This window comes from Sebastes umbrosus, chromosome 9 (genome assembly GCF_015220745.1).
Source record: "Sebastes umbrosus isolate fSebUmb1 chromosome 9, fSebUmb1.pri, whole genome shotgun sequence".
NCBI classification, from domain to species: domain Eukaryota; kingdom Metazoa; phylum Chordata; class Actinopteri; order Perciformes; family Sebastidae; genus Sebastes; species Sebastes umbrosus.
The window spans coordinates 3,997,915-4,018,657 of record NC_051277.1 but is presented as its reverse complement, the minus strand read 5'-3'; the positions used below and the strand labels follow the sequence as shown (position 1 = coordinate 4,018,657).

Sequence of the window (20,743 nt, the reverse complement as noted above, 5' to 3'; positions counted from 1 at the left end):
CGATGAGAACTTTTACTAAGAGAGAGAGAGCTTGTGAATTCCTGGTTGAGGTCATTGTTTATGAGAGCTTACAGAGGTTTTGGCTCATGTCCTGAAGTTTTTTTTTTCTCTGCTCCCTCTGTCTTTTAAAGCTGCGCTGCCTCCGCACATTTCACCTCTCGGCTAAACCCACCGGACACACACACAGAGACACACAGACTCACTACTGCTCCTACTACTGCTGCTGCTGCTGCTGCTGCTGGTGGTGGTGTTGAGTGACACACAGAGACACAGACGCACTACTACTGCTGCTGCTGCTGCTGGTGGTGAGGAGTGAAAGACATCTCATCTGTTTGCTTTGGAGAGGTGAGTCCAAAAAAAAAGATTCCCAGGTCGCTGCTCAGGTCACTTCAGGTGATGTTAAACAGGACAGAAGAAGAAGTTTCTCACATGGCACATATTTGGCACAGTTATGCGTAATTGCTGCATCTTATCTTATCGGGTGGAGTCTTCCGACATAATTTGAGTCAGTTACATCCTCAGTTACACACACAGACAGTCCTGACTGGAAAATACTGAATGTGCGTATAAATATACATTTTACTCCACTTGGACCATTTTACGCACACAGTGGCACAACAGGTGGATGCACTTTGTTTGGCACTGCACGTATTTTGGACTCAAACCTGTTTATTCTGTTTATTTGTTTTATTTGTTTTGCACAATTTAAGACTATACAACATAACAAAAAAAAAATAATAATATAAAGTGCAGGAAGAGGCAAAAAAAAAACACTGGGCTTATCTGAAGCCTCCACCTAGAGACAATATTAATATAAAGAAATAATAAATTACATAATAGTGATAACAAACAATTAGGACAAGATATATATAATAACAACAATAACAATACAGTAAATATATCAAAAAGATAAGTGTGTGTGTGTTGCGTGGAAGTGTATGGTTAGTATTTGTGAGGAGGATATTGATTTAAATATCTATAATGATTTCTGACCTCTATATTTCCATCAAATATGTTCATGTATTTTTTCTTTGGAGCAACTTAACTTTATATTTTTTTAGAAAAAAATATATATAATAGACATTTATATATAGATTTGATGATATATATATATAGTCATATTGCCCAGCCCTACTCTATATAAACTGAATATACTCTATGATGAATCATCATATTTTAGAGGCTGATCATGTGTTTTGTGTATAAGATTATTCTTCAAAGTATCTAGTAACTATAGCTGTTGGATCACTGTAATAGAGTATATTTAGACTATATTTAGTACACTATTTCCCTCTGAAATGTAGAAGTATAAAGCAGCATAACATTTAAATACTCCAGTAAAGTAAAAGTATACTTAAAGTGGCAGTAGGCAGTATATTTTTGGCATCATTATTCAGCATATTGTAATTCAAGTGTTCTTTGAGCTTTTTATTATTATTATTATTATTATTCATGTCCTTAATATCAGGGATTTTCCTTTTAAAAGTAAAAAAGATCAACGTTTGAAGGTGTATTTTCATCTGATTCATCTCCACTACATTTCACAGGGTTATATTGTACTTTTTATTCACTCTATTAACAGCTTTAAGTTACTTTATATATCAAGATTACACAACGAAAACTATGATTTCTTTATAAAATATGATGCTGACGCTGTTACAACTCAAAAAATACACCCAAAAGCATATAAAGCAGTTAAAATGAGCAACTTACATGTTCGAGCATCAATAATTATGATAATATATGTTTGATATAAAGTAATAAAGTATATTCATAGTGTGGGTTTGCTACTTTTAGTAAAGGATCTGAATGCTTCTTCCATCATACATACTGTAAAGTCTGATTGTACGATGTGACGTCCTCCAGCACAAACAGCTGCTAATAGAAGCATCAGCTCTATAGATCATCTGATGTTGTTATTATTATTGTACAGCTGGCATCAGTGTAACGAACACTAGATCCCAAAGGCACCATGTGTGGCTTTAAACTGTTAAAACATACATCAGCTTAGCGTCGCCTCCCTTCCTGGTTTGGTTGGGCGGCTGCCAAACCAAATGCATGATGTCATTAGAGAGACCTGAAGATTACAGTCCTTTTCTCTGGCACACTGGAGCTCCTTGTGGCTCCAGTATGACTTCACCACCCTTCAAAAAGCCATAAAAACTGTGTACGTCACTGTGAGTAATAAATTAACCCACATTCAACTTGAAAAGGAAAAAGGCTGCTCTTTCTTCTTAGAAGTCTTGTTTTATTTAAAGGTCCCATATTATAAAAAAGTGATTTTCATGTTTTTTTATTATAAAGCAGGTTTAAGTTCTATATAAATACTGTGAAAGTATCGAAACACTCAATCCACAGGGAAATTCACACAGCCCGTATTCAGAAACTCTGCATTTGAAACAAGCTGTCAGGATTTCTGTCCATTTGTGATGTCACAAATATACAATATTTAGATTCTTGACACAATTTTAAACGTAAAACATTTTAAATGTGTCCCAGTTTATTTCCTGGTTGCAGTGAATGTGAATGTCATCAGCTGACAGGAAGTACACATGGACCCAAGCTGTTGCCTAGCAACGCAATTCTGTTGCAATTCCGTCAAAATGCACTAAAACGGAGCGTTTCAGACAGAGAGGGTAAATACAGGCATATTCAGGTCGACAGTATGAGGAAAATAAAGTTGTTTTTTTAACATTACAGCATGTAAACATGTTCTAGTCTAAACACAAAATACAAGTATGAACCTGAAAATAATCACGATATGGGACCTTTAAAATGTTTGATGTAAAATCAGCACAAAATCAGTGTGCACAAATCCAACACTGCAGTTACAGATTCATAAAGCCTCGTCGCATGTGGTGTATAATTTATAAACCAGTTCTTCTCTGGAGCCGTTGTATGTCAGATGCCTGTGAGGTCTCCTCTCTATTGGGGCCAGCATCGGGACATTTGCCACACTATACTGGGAGCTTTGAAGCCTGCAGTTTATTCAGGCAGAGACATGCTGTTTGTTGAAAGGACAGTTTCATCATGTCTTTTTTATTCTTGTAAATGGAGCAGAGAGACGGACAGAGAGAGGGAGAGGGTGTGTCTGAGTACAGATGACCGAGCTGATGAAACACATGAAGCAGCAGCTCTCTCACCAGCCCGGCGCTCTCTACTCCTAAATAGGCAATGCAAGTTTGTTTGTCTGTGTGGGCTGAGCGAGGCTGAGAGGAGGCAACATATTCTCTCTTGTGGATGTCAAACTGCTCGTCCTCTCCTCATTTCTCCTCCTCTTCTTCAGCGCAGAGAAAAAGCTCATGAATTGCACATGATTACTTTGTGAATATAAAAGAGGAAGAAATGATAAGAGAGAGCAAGAGGCACAATAAAAGGGAATGAAAGAGACGGAGAGGGTTGGATGCGTAGATATAAAACATATATATATGGTTTATTTCTAAAAGAGAAGAGCATCCTTTACTAAAGTAAAAGTATCAACACCACAGTGCAAGTTTACTCTGGAAAAAAATCATGTGCCTCTGTGTCCTCCCGTGCTCCTGACGGCATCTGTAAGATTTCACAGACCGGAGGAAAACAAGCAGTCAGAGCTGATCTGAGGTCTGCTGTCCATCCGCCATCTATGAGAGCCGGCTGTCAATCACTCTGAACTCCGACCAAACGGTCAAACTAGGCAGTGCTGATCAGATATGAATCAATATTATGTTACGTTAATGCCTATTTCTCTCCTCAAATGTTTTCAGAATCATCTTGTAGTGCACGGTTTAGCTGTCAAATGAGAAAGTTTGTGACGCCGCCGCCGCCATTGTGAAATCTGGTTGAAGGAATGCCAAGTTCTGGTCACATGACCGGAGCACAGCCAATAGGAACGCTCTCTCAATGAAATGACCTGTGATTGGTCAAAGTCTCCAGTCACGGGCTAGATTTTTTAAAGCCTGAAAACAGAGCCATGAGGAGGAGCAGAAGTCTAGTTATCTCTCAGAACACTTGAATTACAACATGCTGAAAGGTTATTATGGAAGTTTTGCCCAATGATGCCAAAATGATATACTGACTACTGCAGCTTTAAGTTAATTACAGAACTTGAGTAAATGTACTTGGTTACTTTCCACCACAAATGGCCGTTAGTGGGAGAATTTCTTCTCCGTGTTTTGACCATGTTCATGGTTGTGGCTGGAACGTAAATTGCGAAACTCTTGTGTGATGGTCAAGGTTAGGCATTGACCTTGAATAGGTAAGGTTAAAATAGGTCGTCGTGCAGTGAGTCTCGCAAACCTCACATGTCACAGAAATGCAGTGCGCATGAAAAATGTATGTTTTATGATGTTTTTATGTGCTGACATATTGATTCTAATAGTGAAGCACATAAAATATCGCTCCACATATCAGCAAGAGCGACTGACTTCTTCTGTGTTTAGAGGCTCGAGTCATGAGACCGACGAGAGCTGAAGTGCTCGCTGGCTTACAGTGAGGGCTTTATCTGAAAGTGCTTGGAGCCATATCCGTTGGACGGGAGTGTTACTGTGTTGATAACGTTCCCCTCGTGGCCTTTTGTCCACACATATTTGACCTCAATGTGTCTGGGTCTTGCAGCCGCACCCTGGTTCCTTCAGTCTCTCACTGACCTTATGTCCACGTTGTAATAATGTGTGTGTGGACTAATGAGAGTCTGTGTCTGTCCTGTTGTCTTGTCCCTGTGTTGTGAGTCACTGTTCTCTCCTGTGTGGCTCAGTCTGTCACTGCTCTGTCTGCCCGCTAACCAGATTTGGATGGTGACACATGGATGTCCAGGGCGAAGGGTCATGTTTGTTGAGAGACGAGCTCTCAGACACATAGACGGGGCTGTTGTTGCCGTGGTAACAGTGAAGTGTGTGTGTGTGTGTGTGTGTGTGTGTGTGTGGGCGCTCGTTCCTCTCACACTGAGCGATTTGATCTCATTTGTTCAGGAAGTATCGGCCAGATTTCCTGTTTCACTTTAGAGAGAGGTGATGGGCTCATAGCCAAGAGGCAACACCTACCAAACAACCCATGCATCTCATGATAGGACGTTATGTGAGAGATATATATATATATATTACAGTCCCAACAATACAATATAAACATTTTCATACAATTACTTTCTTTTTTTCCAGCAGTTAATAGTGTAATATTCAAGAATTAAACAAGATAAAACTACAGAAGGAATGCACCGATACTGACTCAAATAGTTGGATCGGGTATCGGTGACGATCGGCCAATCTATTCAATTCAATTCTATGTTTATATACATTATATACTGTAATTTTAATTCCTGTTTTAAGTTTTGACCAAATTGTTGCTGCATTTAAAAAGGTTTACATTTCAAATTTCAATTTAATATTTAATATTTAATATTTGAATAATAAACAACAATTCAGTAAATGTATATCTATGCATTTATTTGTTAGGAAAGCAATATTTAAGTCAAAACCTGATATTGCTTTGCACATAACACATGATCTCAGTCACAGTGGTATCGGGACTTAAAAAGTCGGATCGGTGCATCCATAGATAGAGATAGAGATAAAACAACAACAACAAAAAAGGGGGATAAATATCCACCACTCCAAAATGCACTTAAACAAACCCGTCAAAAATGATGATAATGGAAAATAAATAATAATGATTTTCCACTCCAAGGTATGATAGCATAGGTAAAGATACAGGTACAATATTTACTCTGGGAAAGGAGAAGATAAAGTGTTTATATATTTATAATTATAATTATAATAATATAATATAATATAATATAATACAATATAATATAATATTATTATATAATTATAATATTATAATAATTTATATTGTGTTTATTTTTTGTTTATAGCTTATATTGTATATTGGTAAAATTTCATTTTTTTTATTCTTATTTTATTCTAACATTTTTAACTATTCTATTGTTATTTTTACTGCTTATTACAAACCAAAGCAAATTCCTAGTGTATACCTGATAAACCTGGCAATAAACAAGATTCTGATTCTGAGAATATAAAAGTGAGAGTTAGGCAGGAGGGGCGAGATAATACTGCTGGATAATATAACTCATTGTATTAATAAAAAGCCCATTTAGTAAAGGGTAGTTTTTTGGAGCCTTAATAAGTGTGTAATTTACTCCATCTGATAAAGATATACTTTATGAATCCACGTATTGTATGTAGGAAGGTCTGGTTTCAGCCATCTAATGGTTATACACTTCACTGCTGCTGTGAGTTGTATATTTAAAAGATATTTCTTGGACCATTTTCAAGCCTTTTTCAGAGATATCAAATTGGACACATCACCAGCGACGTATTTAACCACGATTCTCTTTATTTGGAAAGAATATATTTATAGTTTTGTTTATTGTTCCAGATGACCAGCAGGTATTTTTGGTTCTATTAAAAGCGCGGCTTTGGAGGTGGGGAGGTTGGCGCTGCATTCCTGCTGTATTGTCTATCAGGACAGTAAAGTCACCGGGTAGAGTTGACACAAGATGAGACTGTGAACATGCTGCAACGATTAATCGATAAATTGATTAATCAGTTAGTTGTCAACTATTAAACTAATTGGCTTGAGTAATTTTTTAAGAAAAAAAAGACTCCAGCTTCTTAAGTGTGAATATTTTCTGTTTTCTTTCCTCCTCTATGACAGTAAACTGAATATCTTTGAGTTGTGGACAAAACAAGACATTAAAGGACGTTATCTTTTGCTTTGTAAACAACATTTTTCACCATTTTCTGACATTTTATAGACCAAACATACAACGGAGTATTAGGGCAACATTGAGGGGAAAAAATCGGAGATTTAGAGAATAAAGTCATAATTTAATGAGAAAAAAAGTCGTAATATTACGAGAATGAAGTCATGATATTACATCGTAATTATCATCGTAAACTTATGACTTTATTCTCCAAATCTCCGATTTTTTTTTCTCAATGTGGCCTTAATACTCCGTCGTACAAACAACTACTCGATTAATCGAGAAAATAATGAACAGATAAATCGAGAAATGAAAATAATAGTTAGTTTGCAGCCCCTCCGTGAATATGCAGCAGACTGTGTGAAACCAGATGAACTTTATATTAATGCTGTAAGAAAGTCAAAACAGGAAGAAAATGGATAAACAAACATGTCCTGCAGCTTAAAAAGCTCATTTAACAACTTGATTTTTAAACAAAAGTTAATAGATAGTCTGGCAAACACTTAATACATATTTGGCAGTTTTCCACCGTTGGACTTCTTGGTGTTTATATCAAATGTAAAAGCAGGAAATGTGTTGTTTCAGATAACAAAAATGGCATGAGAGATTCATGTTTATGATATTTAGTCTGCCAGTTTGGAACAGTAATAGTATTAACAATATTTAGCTAATACAGGGTAAATGCTGGCAAAATATATTTCCATGTTATATACAAATTACCATTCAAGCATTATGTACATACAGTATATAATAGCATTTTTCATTAGTGTCAAAGTACTACAACGCCGTGGTAGCGACCTGTCAATCACAAGGTAGCCCCGCCCTAAAGAATCCCCTGCTTTATGGTCTATTTGACTCTAAATGGGAGCATCATTTACTAAATGAACATCATGCTGTATTGAAGAAGACTTGAAACTAGCAATTGAGACCATAAACTCATGTTAACAATGTTTACTGAGGTAATAAATCAAGTGAGGAGTAGGATCATTTTCTCAGAGACTTCTATACAATCAGACTTCAGAGGAGTCGCCCCCTGCTGGCTCGTAGAAAGAATGCACGTTTATGGCACTTCAGCATTGGCTTCACTTTTCAGACCCCGGAGGTTACCCAGATGCTTTTAGCTCTTTTTATGGTCTCTACCAACTCCTGAGGGGGAAATATCTGGCTTTATAGCTGCTAAATGCTCCACTATGTTAACCAGCTGGTCGTTAACATGTCGGCCTGCTGTTTGCTGCTGCTGAGCAGATAGTGTACACAGTGAGGGGTTTTCACTAAGAAACAGCTATGAGAGCTTGAGAATGAACCAAAAACAGTACAGTTGTGGGTTGGAGATCCAAAACAATGAGCTGAAAGAAGCCTAAAAAGTTAGTCAGATGATAACTCTCTGTGGGTTCGTCACTACGAGCAACACCTTTACAGTCATCCATCCATTTTTACTAGGGATGCACTGATACCTCTTTTTTCAGACCGACTACAAGTACTTACATTTGGGTACTCGCCGATACCGAGTACCGATACGAGAACTTCTCTGTGCCAAAAGACCCTCGTTAACAGCCAGCTGGAGGGTGTGAGCAACACACGGCAGGCTGGGGAGTCCCGCATACGAGGCGGTGCGCCGCGACCGGCTCTAAGTCGGCTTGGAAAGGCTCGGGGTGAAAGTGGCTCGCCAGCTTGACAGCGTTCCCCACCCGGACCTCGCCGCACCGTGACGGGGCTCCCTGCTCCCGGTGCGACTGTCGACCGGGACTTACTGTCCTCAGTGCGCCCCAACCACGTTGTGCCGCGGCCCACGTAAAAGGCGCCAGGTCTGTGGCGATGACAGCAACCCACCAGACCCGTCTTGAAACACGGACCAAGGAGTGTAACGCACGCGCGAGTCAGAAGGTGCATGCAAAACCCCGTGGCGCAATGAAAGTGAGGGCCAAGTGAGAGCGTGAGGACCCGAAAGATGGTCACGAGAGGTTAACGGCACGCTGCTGTAAAGTGGTATCGGTGTTGTTTTGCGAGTACGAGTACATGAGCATAGTATCGGACCCAATACTGGTATCAGTATCGGTGCTTCCCTAATTGTTACTATAAAAATACTGATTATAGCTGCTTTAAATTCAGTTGAATATCATCGTTGTATTACCGCCAACTGACAATCACGATCAAACCCATCGTGATCAACATCATCATCTGTTCTGCAGCGGAGTGACAGCTCCACAGACGGCACTTTACTCTGATTGGTTTGGGCCCTCAGAGTCAGACGAGCTTAAATAGAGAAATATGGGATCATGATGGGAACGAGAGGAGACTGGACGCCTCGCGAGACAGGATATACATTTGTTAGACTTGGTTAGGAACCATAATAATTTCCTTTAAAAAGACTCGTCTCTTAACTATATTAAATAAACTTCTTCATAGGTCAGACACAAAACAAATCAGTGTGTGTTTGTGTGCTTGGTTGTATAAAGGGCATCTGGATGTAATTACAGATTTGATTGGGTCCATTACCACGGAGCACCGCATCGCGTTTGTCCTTTTTCTCTAATCGGCCACCCAATTACAATGTTCTCTAAACCCACAAAGACTAATTAATGAGCAGGAAGGCGCCACGACTCCCCCCAGTCCACTCTGAGTTACGTCACTTACATCTTTTCCTCCTCCTCCTCCTCTGTTTCGTTACGCTCCCGTTAACATTTAAATTGTTCTTGTTTCAAATGTTTTAATCTCTAACCTTTCATTTCACACCTCTCAGTCTGTGCCATGATGCATTTCTCTCTTGTTCCATCATTCGCAGCTTTGAATTAATTTTGACAGTCAGACGTGAGGGAGAAATACTCAAATGGAATAATGATCGTGGTGAATAGAAAAATGATAATGAGGATAATTACGGCAGGGAAAAAATGTGTGTACCAGCAGCATTCAACAAATAAATAAATAAACACATAAATAAACAGTGCATAATTCAGAATAAAGTGCTTAAGGTGTTTTAGAAACCCTATCATAATTACATTCCAGTTAGAAAAGTGCTACTGGAACCAATTAGCATTAATACGGGACAAACAGTATATATCATAGGTTGACGACAACAAACACTTCAGCAAGGAAACTTGCTATTATATACTGTATGTACATAATGCTTGAATGCTAATTTGTATATAACATGGAAATATATGTTGCCAGCAATTACCCTGTATTAGATAAATATTGTTTTTTTTTCTGAGTGAATGTGAGGTGACACATATTACTGTACCAAAAAATATCAACTTTCAAATTTGGGCAATTTGTCATTGTGGTATTTTGCACAAACACATTTAATCTGTCTTGGTCAAACTCTCTCGTGCTGCATTCAATTGCCATTTTTGTTATCTGAAACAACACATTTCCTGCTTTTACATTTAATATAAACACCAAAAAGTCCAACGGTGGAAAACTGTTAAATGTTACACTTGGAATTATGTATTACATGTTTGCCAGATGATCTATTGTAACTAACTTTTGTTTAAAAATCAAGTTGTTAAATGAGCTTTTTAAGCTGCAGGGCATGTTTGTTTATCCGTTTTCTTCCTGTTTTGACTTTCTGACAGCATTAATATAAAGTTCATCTGGTTTCACACAGTCTGCTGCATATTCACAGCAGGGCTGCAAACCAACAATTATTTTTATTTCTCGATTAATAGATTTAGTTGTTTTGTCTATAAAATGTCAGAAAATGGTGAAAAATGTTGTTTCCAAAGCCCAAAGATGACGTCCTCAAATGTCTTGTTTTGTCCACAACTCAAAGATATTCAGTTTACTGTCACAGAGAAGGAAAGAAACCAGAAAATATTCACATTTAAGAAGCTGGAGTCAGAGAATTTAGACCTTTTTTTCCCTAAAAAATTACTCAAACTGATTAGTTAAATAGTTGACAGCTAACTGATTAATCAATTTATCGATTAATCGTTGAAGCATGTTCACAGTCTCATCTTGTGTTACACATCTTATCACCAACTTAAAGGGACTGTTTGTAAAAATCAGAAATGTCTTGTTAACAGCTCGTTAAGTCAACGAAAGTCAGCGTCCTGTTGCTCGCGCTTGTGCTCGCTCTACATAGACATGAACGAGCATCGCTCAAACAGTGAGGTGACACACGTCAGCTAAAACCACAATATCACTCTATATTTCAGCAGCTTGGCAGTAATGTTAGCTGACCAGACGAAGGTCTCTCCATGAATCAATGCTGATCCTAGTGTTGGCTTTTCCTGCTTCAGCCTCCCGACCGCGGCCGGAGGGAACAGGGGAGACACCGGAGTTTTGGTCGGAGACGATAACGTTTCTCTCTGCAGAGCCCCGTCACTTCACAAGACACGGAAAACCTCTGTTGGTCTGGAGGAGCTGCAGCAGTTATTTCTGCACAAACGTCCACTGTACATTCACTAGATATTCTCAGAGCTAAACTAACTCTTCTGCAGTATGGAGTGTGCGCGCATGAACGTGAGAGTGTAGCGAAAGCGGGAGAACGAGCGCGGTGTGTGAGTGAAGGCAGGCAGAGGAGCAGAGTACAGCAGAGACTCTGGCCCTGGAGACCAAAGCTACGGTCTCCCCCGCGTCCTTCGACCGCGGCCAACACTGTTTAACAGACGGGCTTCACTAGATAGAACTTTGTGGTTTTGGTGCTTCCATGTAGTTTGTGTTGGAATCTGAGTCTGAACAGCGTAGCCACACGCGAGCGCGCATGGGACACCGACACACAATGATTTATACGTGTAAGAAGTTACAAACAGTCCCTTTAAAAGGTGATTTTATGTCAGTGTTGTGTTCACAACTTGTTTCTGCTGCTCCCCAAGTGGTCCAAACAAATCTGTTATTGCAGGATTAATTACATGCGATAACAAATACTCAGCTTTTTAGTAAGATGTTAAAGTTCCTAAGAAGCTGGTTCCCATTATTAAAATCAGTATTTAGCTGCAATATGTTATATTAACATCAGCTAGTTGTTGTTGTCGGTCTGAGTAGATGGAGTATTGATGGATGGGGGGAAACACTTTCCCTGAGAGAGCGTTCATTATTGAGAGAGGAAAGTATTCATGATGTCTTTTTGCTTTTCTATCAGGAATGCATCGCGTGTTTCCTGAAGCTTTAAAAGAAATATTCTCTTTTTGGAATAAGAATCACAAAAAGATAACAGAGAGAAAAATTCATCACTGACAGCAAGAAAATGTTTTTCTCCCTTATAATATAAATATTCTGCTTACTTAATAGTTTAGTTTTGAGCATGTACCACATTGTCTTCTGGAAAAGTAGGCGTACAGTATGTATGTACATGAGATACTTATATAACACTTTGTCTCTCCTCAGCTCAGTCAATAAAATCAATCCGCTCCTCTTTGTGAGTCATCCCTTTAAGTTAAGATGACCCATCATGTCATCTGTACATGTCTCTAACAAAACATTTTGATGTCGGGGCAGTGGGAGTATCTGTTATCCCTCATGGCCGTCACTCAAAAACCTCTGATGTTACAGCAGTGGATTCCAATCTCTATCACCTAATCCATCCCTTCATACTCCCTCTCATCCGCTCTGTTCTCTGATGCATACCCTAAAAAGGAGCGGAGTGTTAGGGTTATAGGGTTGGATTTGGACGTGGGGTCGGGTCACAGAGGGATATATACAGGCCCCCCATAACTTAACCAGGCTTACGGTCTCTGGGTTTGACCCTCTGTGGATGCTACCGTCTCCTCCTGTCTCTTCCTGCATTGTCTTTCTTTTTCCTCTTTTTTACCTCCTGACTGGAACCAAACATGGCTTACAGACACTCAGGTAAAATAAAAAAAAAGCTGGTGCCAACAAAGGATGCTAAATTAATATTATTATTGGATGTGTTAAAATATAAAAACCTGTTGGCATGTTTCCATTCAAAGCTCAGGAAGAATTTCCTCGAGTTCAACTGAATTTGTAAAACGATGTTTAAGGTGATATTGCTGTTTTTATGAGTTTAGAAAAAACGCTTTGTTTTCAGCTTTGTGACGATGCATTTTCATATAATCCAACGCATTTTGAATATTTTTATTTAGCTAGGATTTTCTCTACCTATAAAGGGAAAATGTAATCCTTGAGTTATCAATTTTTTTTTTAAATCCACAAATTTGAAGATGCATGTTTTTCACTGGACATGGATTCAGGGTTTTATTAGAATCAGAATCTTGTTTATTGCCAGGTGTTTGAGGAATACACTAGGAGTTTGCTTTGGTTTGTTGGTGCAAATAAGCAGTAAAAATAACAATAGAATAGTTAAAAACGTTAGAATAAAAGAAGAATAAAAAAAGTGAAATCTACCAATATACAATATACAATATAAGCTATAAACAAAAAATAAACAGAAAATAAACAGAATATAAACAGAATATAAATTCATTCATTCTCACTGTGCAATATTATCTTTCCACTTGTGCAATTTTGTCAATAGTCTGTTTATTGTCAATACTGTATATACTGTATTTCCCCACTGTGGGACTAATAAAGGAATATCTTATCTTATCTTATCTTATCTTATCTTAAACAGATACTTTACTATATTGCCCTAATACAATATAGGATTACACAAAGAAATGTGTAACAATATGCAACAATATAATCTAAAATCAAAGGTCCTTTAGGGTCAGCACATCGTCGATGTGTTCAAACAACCTTTTCGCAGCAAAATGAATGGCTAAGCTGCTCGAATGTCCAAATCTAAAATCAGAAAATCTTCCTTATTTATTTATTTATTTATTAGTTTAATTGACAGGGACAATACTTAGGCATTGTTACACTTAATTAAAGTGCAACCGATGCAACGTATATTAAAGGACTTCTAGCCATAGCTAATTTGCAGACCTTGTCCCTGGTTAGGCTTTTAAGAAAAAGAAAATAAATAAATTTTAAAAAATACAGAATAGCACATCATACATAAAATCACATTATACAACATCGTACATTACAATCAATTTACATTATGTATGTTCCCAATCAATAATCAGTGATCACAGGTTTGGTTTAGTTTCAGCCAGTGTTTCACCTTTTCCTTTCTTCTCTGGTTGGGGAGAACTGTAAAAGTTTCATTCAGAACTGAACCACATTATGTTGTTGTGTCATCAATGTCATGAGGAAGTATATAATTGTACAGAGGATCTTTTTTTTACTCATAAGGTGGATTTCCTCAGTCAAATGGATGTTAAATGAACTGAGCATTTGTAGTTTTATGATGGTGTCATCTTGTAGTGGAGATCTGAGGTCTTATATCTGGAGCTGTCTTTATATTTTTCATTTCATGTTGGAGAAAGGCTAAATAACAGGCTGTTCCAGGGTTTGCATTGTACTCTATTTTTTTCTGTTTTGCTGTAACTCAATTATGTAGTTTTTCTTCTCCAAAGCAGCATGATAGCAAGATGTTAAAATGACCTGTTTTTGCAACAGAGAGAGCCAAGCGAAAGTTTTGACAACATTTATCTGGCTGTCCTCACTGGCCTTTGATCGTCTCACACCGCTCTGACTCACCTCTCAAACTGGTCTCACGTTGACCTTTCTTGCTCCCCCAAAGGGACCACAGTAGTCTCCTCCCCTCCCATCCTCAGCTGAGCGTCGGTACATACCACGCCTGTTTGACCGGGGGGGCAGCAGCTGTCACGCTGTATGTAACAAAAGATTAAAGTTACTGGACGCGTCTCAACTGGAGGAGCCACAATAGCTGCATAGTCCCAGTTAGTCATCACTCTGTATCCCTCTCCCATTTGTCCTCACTGGAAGGTCAATGTGCTTTAAATAGAGAAGTCCATGTCTAGAATAGATCTGTGCAACAGTGTTGGACTGGGTGGGTTTTTTCCTGCTATGAAATGGAGGTGAGCGTAGGCGGAGTGGGGGCGTGATCGGGGCTCAGTCCTCAGTCCAGGTTTTTATCCCTGGAGCACAGCTGCAGATAGAAACTCCCCATCTATCCATCCACACACATACACCCACCCACCAGGGGCACATACCACGCTCCAGGAGGCTCATCTCGGCCGTTTACCACATCCCACTTAAATAGCTGCAGCCCCCCTTCCCTTTCATAAATATTGTCCTTGTTCCTATGGTTACCAGGACAAAAAAATGCCATTCCATCCATTGTCTCCTCCATTTGTCGCTCACCGGATAAAAACTGATATATGAATCTCTTTTGCTAAAGTTCACACGCCGCTCAGCTGCTCTTCCCTGACATCCTGTGAGAGAGAGAGAGTAAAGTGATGTAGATAAAGCATCCACACACACTTCACTCCACCCTGCACACAGCTGTTCCAGGAAACTGCTGCTCCCATGTGCGATTGGGGGACGCAGGAATGTTGATGAATGAAGAAGCAACTTGGGTGTTTACACTGACAGCCAATAAAATGACCTGAGCGAAATGCAGACAAAAGAGCGAGTGTTGGCCAGACTCAACGAGGCGGAGGGAGGTCTTAGAAGGGAACGAGCCAGCCGGTCTAAAAATATGACCTAAGCTTTCCAGGGAGGGCTTGATAAAAAAGTCTGCAGGGCCAGAAGGCACGCAGACAACAAGCAAGCATCTGTGGGCTGCTTTTTTTTTTTTTAACCTCACTCACACTTCTCTCATCAGTTTGGTATGCTGCTGTTAGAGCTGCGTCTCACAGTGTCTTAGTAATATTAAAGGGAAAACATGCTTTCTCCAATTCCTGCACAGATTTTGCATTTTAAAGGTCCCATATCGTGCTCATTTTCAGGTTCATACTTGTATTTTGTGTTTCTACTAGAACATGTTTACATGCTGTAAAGTTAAAAAAAACACTTTATTTTCCTCGTACTGTCTACCAGGATATACTTGTATTCACCTTCTGTCTGAAACGCTCCGTTTTAGTGCATTTCAATGGAATTGCAACAGAATTCCGTTGCTAGGCAACAGTTTGGGTCCATGTTTACTTCCTGTCAGCTGATGTTATTTACATACACTGCAACAGGAAATAAACTGGGACACATTTAGAATGTTTAAAACCGTGTAATGCTCTATATATTGTATATTTGTGACATCACAAATGGACAGAAATCCTGACAGCTTGTTTCAAACGCACAATTTCTGAATACGGGCTGTGTGTATTTCTCCGTATATCGAGTGTTTTGATAGTTTAACAGTATTTATATAGCACTTAAACCTGCTTTATAATATAAAAGACATGAAAATCTCACTTTTTACAATATGGGACCTTTAAGGTGCAGAGGTCAGATTTACAGTAATTCATTGTGCTATTCACCAAACTCCAGTCATTAAATGCTGATTTTTAATTTTCACTTTTGATCAACTATATGGTGTTTTTAAAGGGCTAATATAAATAAATGTATTCATTGTCTTGCATTGTTCAGAGAGAGTGATGAGGATGATAGAAAAGGCAACACTGTCCCCGTCTGGTGACATCCAGTAATGTACAGTAGGTTTATAGGAGTCGTGTAAATCTGACATCTAAGTCTCTTGTGTTTTCTTTCTGCAGGTCCCAGGAGCTATCTCACCTCCACCATGACCGACCGCTTCGACTGCTACTACTGCCGAGACAACCTGCACGGGAAGAAGTACGTGAAGAAGGACGAGAAGCACGTGTGCACCAAGTGCTTCAATAAGCTCTGTGCCAACACCTGCGTAGAGTGCAAACGCCCCATCGGTGCTGACTCCAAGGTGAAAACACTTAGAGTGAAAGGAAAAAGAATGAATGAGTAAAGTAAATACAAAAATCAAAGTAAACAACAAAAATGACCACTGAAGTCGCTCTGTTCTGTTTCGACATATGACATATTATTCACCATTTAAAATCTGATAAACAGAAAAGTTAAAAAAAAAATACAGCATGCAGTATTTGATGTGTAAATCATGTACAAGTATACTGTAATCCGATGCTTTAAAGGTCCCATATTGTAAAAAGTGAGATTTTCATGTCTTTTATATTATAAAGCAGGTTTAAGTGCTTTATAAATACTGTTAAACTATCAAAACACTCAATGCATGGAGAAATACACACAGTCCGTATTCAGAAACTGTGCGTCAGGAAACAAGAAACAAGCCGTCAGGATTTCTGTCCATTTGTGATGTCACAAATATACAATATTAAGATCATTACACGTTTTTTAAACGTAAACATTCTAAATGTGTCTCAGTTTATTTCCTGTTGCAGTGTATGTGAGTAACATCAGCTGACAGGATGTAAACATGGACCCAAGCTGTTGCCTAGCAACGCAATTCCGTTGCCATTCCGGAGCGTTTCAGACAGAGAGGGTAAATACAGGTATATTCAAGCAGACAGTATGAGGACAATATTTTTTTTTTTAACATTACAGCATGTAAACATGTTCTAATAGAAACACAAAATACAAGCATGAACCTGAAAATGAGCACCATATGGGACCTTTAATTTATGGTCTACTCGTAGGCCTTTTTCCTCAGCAGACATTTTGACTAATAACATTAATGATGGTTCTGTTCTATTCAAGTGTCTCAGTAAACCGTGACAGTGAGCCAGCACTGAACGCTGAACCTGAAGCAGCTAAATGGAATTTATCCATCATTGATGTGCTTCCTACCGTAATATGTCAAAATGTCTTCTGTGAAAAAAGACCTTGAATTTTTGGATGTTATTGGGTTAATCTGTTCAGAGAGCTCTGCAGTCTCAAGCTGTTATACAACCTGTCTGTCATCCAGCGGTGGCGTTTGCTTCCAGGATACTCTCACCACTCAGTCACAGGCGGCTGAATGTGTGAAAAACTTGTCATTACTACTAATGAGGCTTAAATACTTTAAATCTCACATTTCCACCTTCTTAGTCCCCCCTAACTCCTTCACCACGTTCCAGCTCACTTCAGCTCCACTTTAATGCCTGCTGCCACATGAGGGCTTGTTCTGTATTCTGGCTCCGAGCCTCCATCCACAAACGTGATGAGTAAACACTTTAATGAGGTCTCAGTGAGGCCACCTCTTGCTCACCTCCGAGCTTCCTTCCTCTCTCTGTGTTTCAGGAGCTGCACCATAAGAACCGCTACTGGCATGAGGACTGTTTCCGCTGTGCCAAGTGCTACAAGCCGCTGGCCAGCGAGCCGTTCAACGCCCGGGATGATGGCAAGATAATGTGTGGCAAGTGTGGCTCCCGGGAGGACGGCAACCGGTGCCAGGGATGCTACAAGGTGGTCATGCCAGGTGGGTTTGCTATGAAGAAGTTTTCTTTTTAAAACCCATTTTTCTCCAGTGAGCGAGTGAGTACATTTTCAAAGGGGTCCCTTGACCTCTGACCTCCAGATATGTGAATGAAAATGGGTTCTATGGGTACCCACGAAAACAAAACATCTAGAATATTTTCTATTTGTGAGAAAGATACCATAAAAACATGGATATTTCGCTCAGTATGAGCATCATAAAGCTTCAATTACAAGGTGGTAAAAGGTGATGAAAAATATATATGATAATGTCACAAAATGATTTGTTGTTTGTGTTTTAGGATCCCAGAACGTGGAGTACAAGAACAAGGTGTGGCACGAGGAATGCTTCACCTGCTTTGAATGCAAGCAGCCGATCCGCACACAGAGCTTCCTGAACAAGGGTGATGACATCTACTGTGGACCGTGCCATGACAAGAAGTTTGCCAAGAAGTGCTTCCACTGCAAGCAGGTACAAGCACTGATTATATATCGACTATAGTGTGGTGTTCTGTCTATACAGAATAAAACTGTGGTGCAGACGGTTCACCTCCAGCAGAATGAATGATATTCCAGCCTTGTAGTGTTTGAGATCGTGATCCGAATGTTCCTCTGTCCCTCTAAGCCCATCACAACTGGGGGGATCAGCTACCAGGACCAGCCCTGGCACTCTGAGTGTTTCGTGTGCAAAACCTGCCGTAAAACTCTGGCGGGAGCTCGCTTCACTTCCCACGAGAACGACGTTTACTGCGTGGACTGCTTCAAGACCGATGTGGCCAAGAAGTGCCATGGATGCAAGAACCCAATCACAGGTCAGGGCAGCACAAACAGATGTTTGTTGTTGGTATGATTTCTGTTGCAAACACATACCAGGGTTGTCTTGAATGTATACAGAAATGCATGGTGGGATTAATGGAAAATCTTTTTGTAGTTTCCGTTGTTCTTTCCTGCACAATTATAACAGGTTTGACAGATTACAATCCATTAACAGGTATCTCAATAGACCAAGATGCACTTTGGCCATAAGACATACTTTAGAGGATGAGCTGCAACTACCACAGAGGCTATATCATGAGATAGTTTCAGTGTCCCAATGCAAGAAAAGTAGAGAAGACGTTATCCTGAATATGACTTTTTATATGATTTTTTTTATGACATACTATACTATGACTTTTTTACATACTATACGAAAAAATTTTTTTGACATACTATACAATGACTTTTTTTTCAACATAGTATACTATGGATTTTGTATATTTTTTGTATTTTTTACCTACTGTACTATGATTTTTTTTTTACATACTATACTATGACTTTTCTTTTAACATATTATACTATAAAAAATTTTCGACATACAATAAAATTTCTTTTTTTGCAACATACTATACAATGACTTTTTTCCAACATAGTAAACTATGAATTTTTTATGAAATTTTCCGACATACTACTGTATACTATGATTTTTTTTTCAACATATTATAAAATGACTTTTTCCAACATACTATAATGTGAATTTTGAATGAATTTTTTTACATACTATACTAAGATTTTTTCTCAACATTTTTACATATTATACCATAACGTTTTTGCGACATACTATAGATTGACTTTTTTTTTCAACAAATTATACTATAACTTTTTTCAACATATTATAAAATTACTTTTTTACAACATATTATACTATGAATTTTGTGACTTTTTTTTGACATACTATTATATGACTTTTTTATGACTTTTGTCTTGACATACTATATATACTATGACTTTTTTTCAACATACAGACCTGTAAAATCAAGTGTTACCAATTTTTTTTTTTTTTATTGATCTCTTTTTAATTTTCCTTTCAATTTAATTCATACTCTGGTAGATAAAATCTCAACTGAGGTAAAAAAATATATATTTTGAAACCCAATTTAACATTTAACCTTACTTTTTGTCCACACACTGCCAATAACACCTTAAAACTTAGATTGAAGAACTCAATTTTGTCAGGATTTTAGCCCAGTCTGTGCTCAACATTAGGACAAATGAGAGAAGTGTTTTTCATATATGAGGTCTGTGTGTTTTGCTTCTGTTATCTGAAAGCATCATTACCTGCCTTGCACTGCTGACTGACAGATGTCCCTTTCTGTCTCTGCAGGGTTTGGCCATGGCACCAACGTGGTGAACTATGAGGGATTCTCTTGGCATGAGTATTGCTTCAACTGCAAGAAGTGCTGCCTCTCGCTGGCCAATAAGCGCTTCGTCATCAACGGAGATCACATCTACTGCCCTGATTGTGCTAAGAAGGTGTGAACAGTGCAGAGGATCACTGTTTAAAGTGGAATTACACCAAAACTGACTTTTAGACTGTTAATTTGATAAAGAACATATTTTTTTTGGTGAGTGAAATTGAAGCCTCAAGATAATAGAAGTGTCTGAATTAATAGTCAAAACAGTCAATTTTGGTGAAACTTCTCTTTACGAGGTTGACAGAATATAGACTATTTCAACTAAATATGCACTAGCTTGAGTCATTTATCTACATTATACATTACCGCAACTTGTTTCAGTGTTGGATACTAACATGGCACCAGGATTTCTTTTGTGGGATTGTGATGTGCACCATTAGTCTAATCTAATCCAGGATTTTGTGAGACCTTTTCAGTGCCTTACTGGAATCTTTCAGAGAGAATAATAATCATTTACATGCATACTGCTGCTGCTCATACATACATACCAGCTTTCATTAATAATCTGTTACAGTCACGTTTGAATGGATTATTTCAATAAACTGTTTAGAGTGACTTTAAAAATTAGGATGCTGAAATATAAACTGCTCATGTATTCAAGACTATTATGAGTGAAGTTATATGCAAAACAAGAATAAAAAGAAGGACGTGA

At 38.6% G+C, this 20,743-nt stretch overlaps 1 protein-coding gene across 2 annotated transcripts; it reads left to right on the top strand.

The window, feature by feature from the left end:
• Positions 1 to 20,743, top strand: LOC119494337 (four and a half LIM domains protein 1-like). Of its 2 annotated transcripts, none has more exons than XM_037780151.1 (6): positions 1 to 345; positions 16,174 to 16,355; positions 17,687 to 17,864; positions 18,163 to 18,332; positions 18,486 to 18,672; positions 20,001 to 20,743. In XM_037780151.1, the coding sequence occupies exons 2-6, from the start codon at positions 16,200 to 16,202 to the stop codon at positions 20,153 to 20,155; spliced, it is 846 nt and encodes a 281-aa protein (XP_037636079.1). In that variant the 5' UTR covers positions 1 to 345; positions 16,174 to 16,199; the 3' UTR covers positions 20,156 to 20,743. The 2 variants fall into 2 exon arrangements, with proteins under 2 accessions (XP_037636079.1, XP_037636077.1); XM_037780149.1 differs by lacking the exon at positions 1 to 345 and adding an exon at positions 12,331 to 12,484.

What these genes read in the sequence shown, in the direction of transcription:
- LOC119494337 (XM_037780149.1), top strand. An exon ending in AGTGCTTCCACTGCAAGCAG is followed by an intron (nt 18,333 to 18,485) that starts GTACAAGCACTG and finishes TGTCCCTCTAAG; the next exon opens with CCCATCACAACTGGGGGGAT. An exon ending in ATGCAAGAACCCAATCACAG is followed by an intron (nt 18,673 to 20,000) that starts GTCAGGGCAGCA and finishes CTGTCTCTGCAG; the next exon opens with GGTTTGGCCATGGCACCAAC.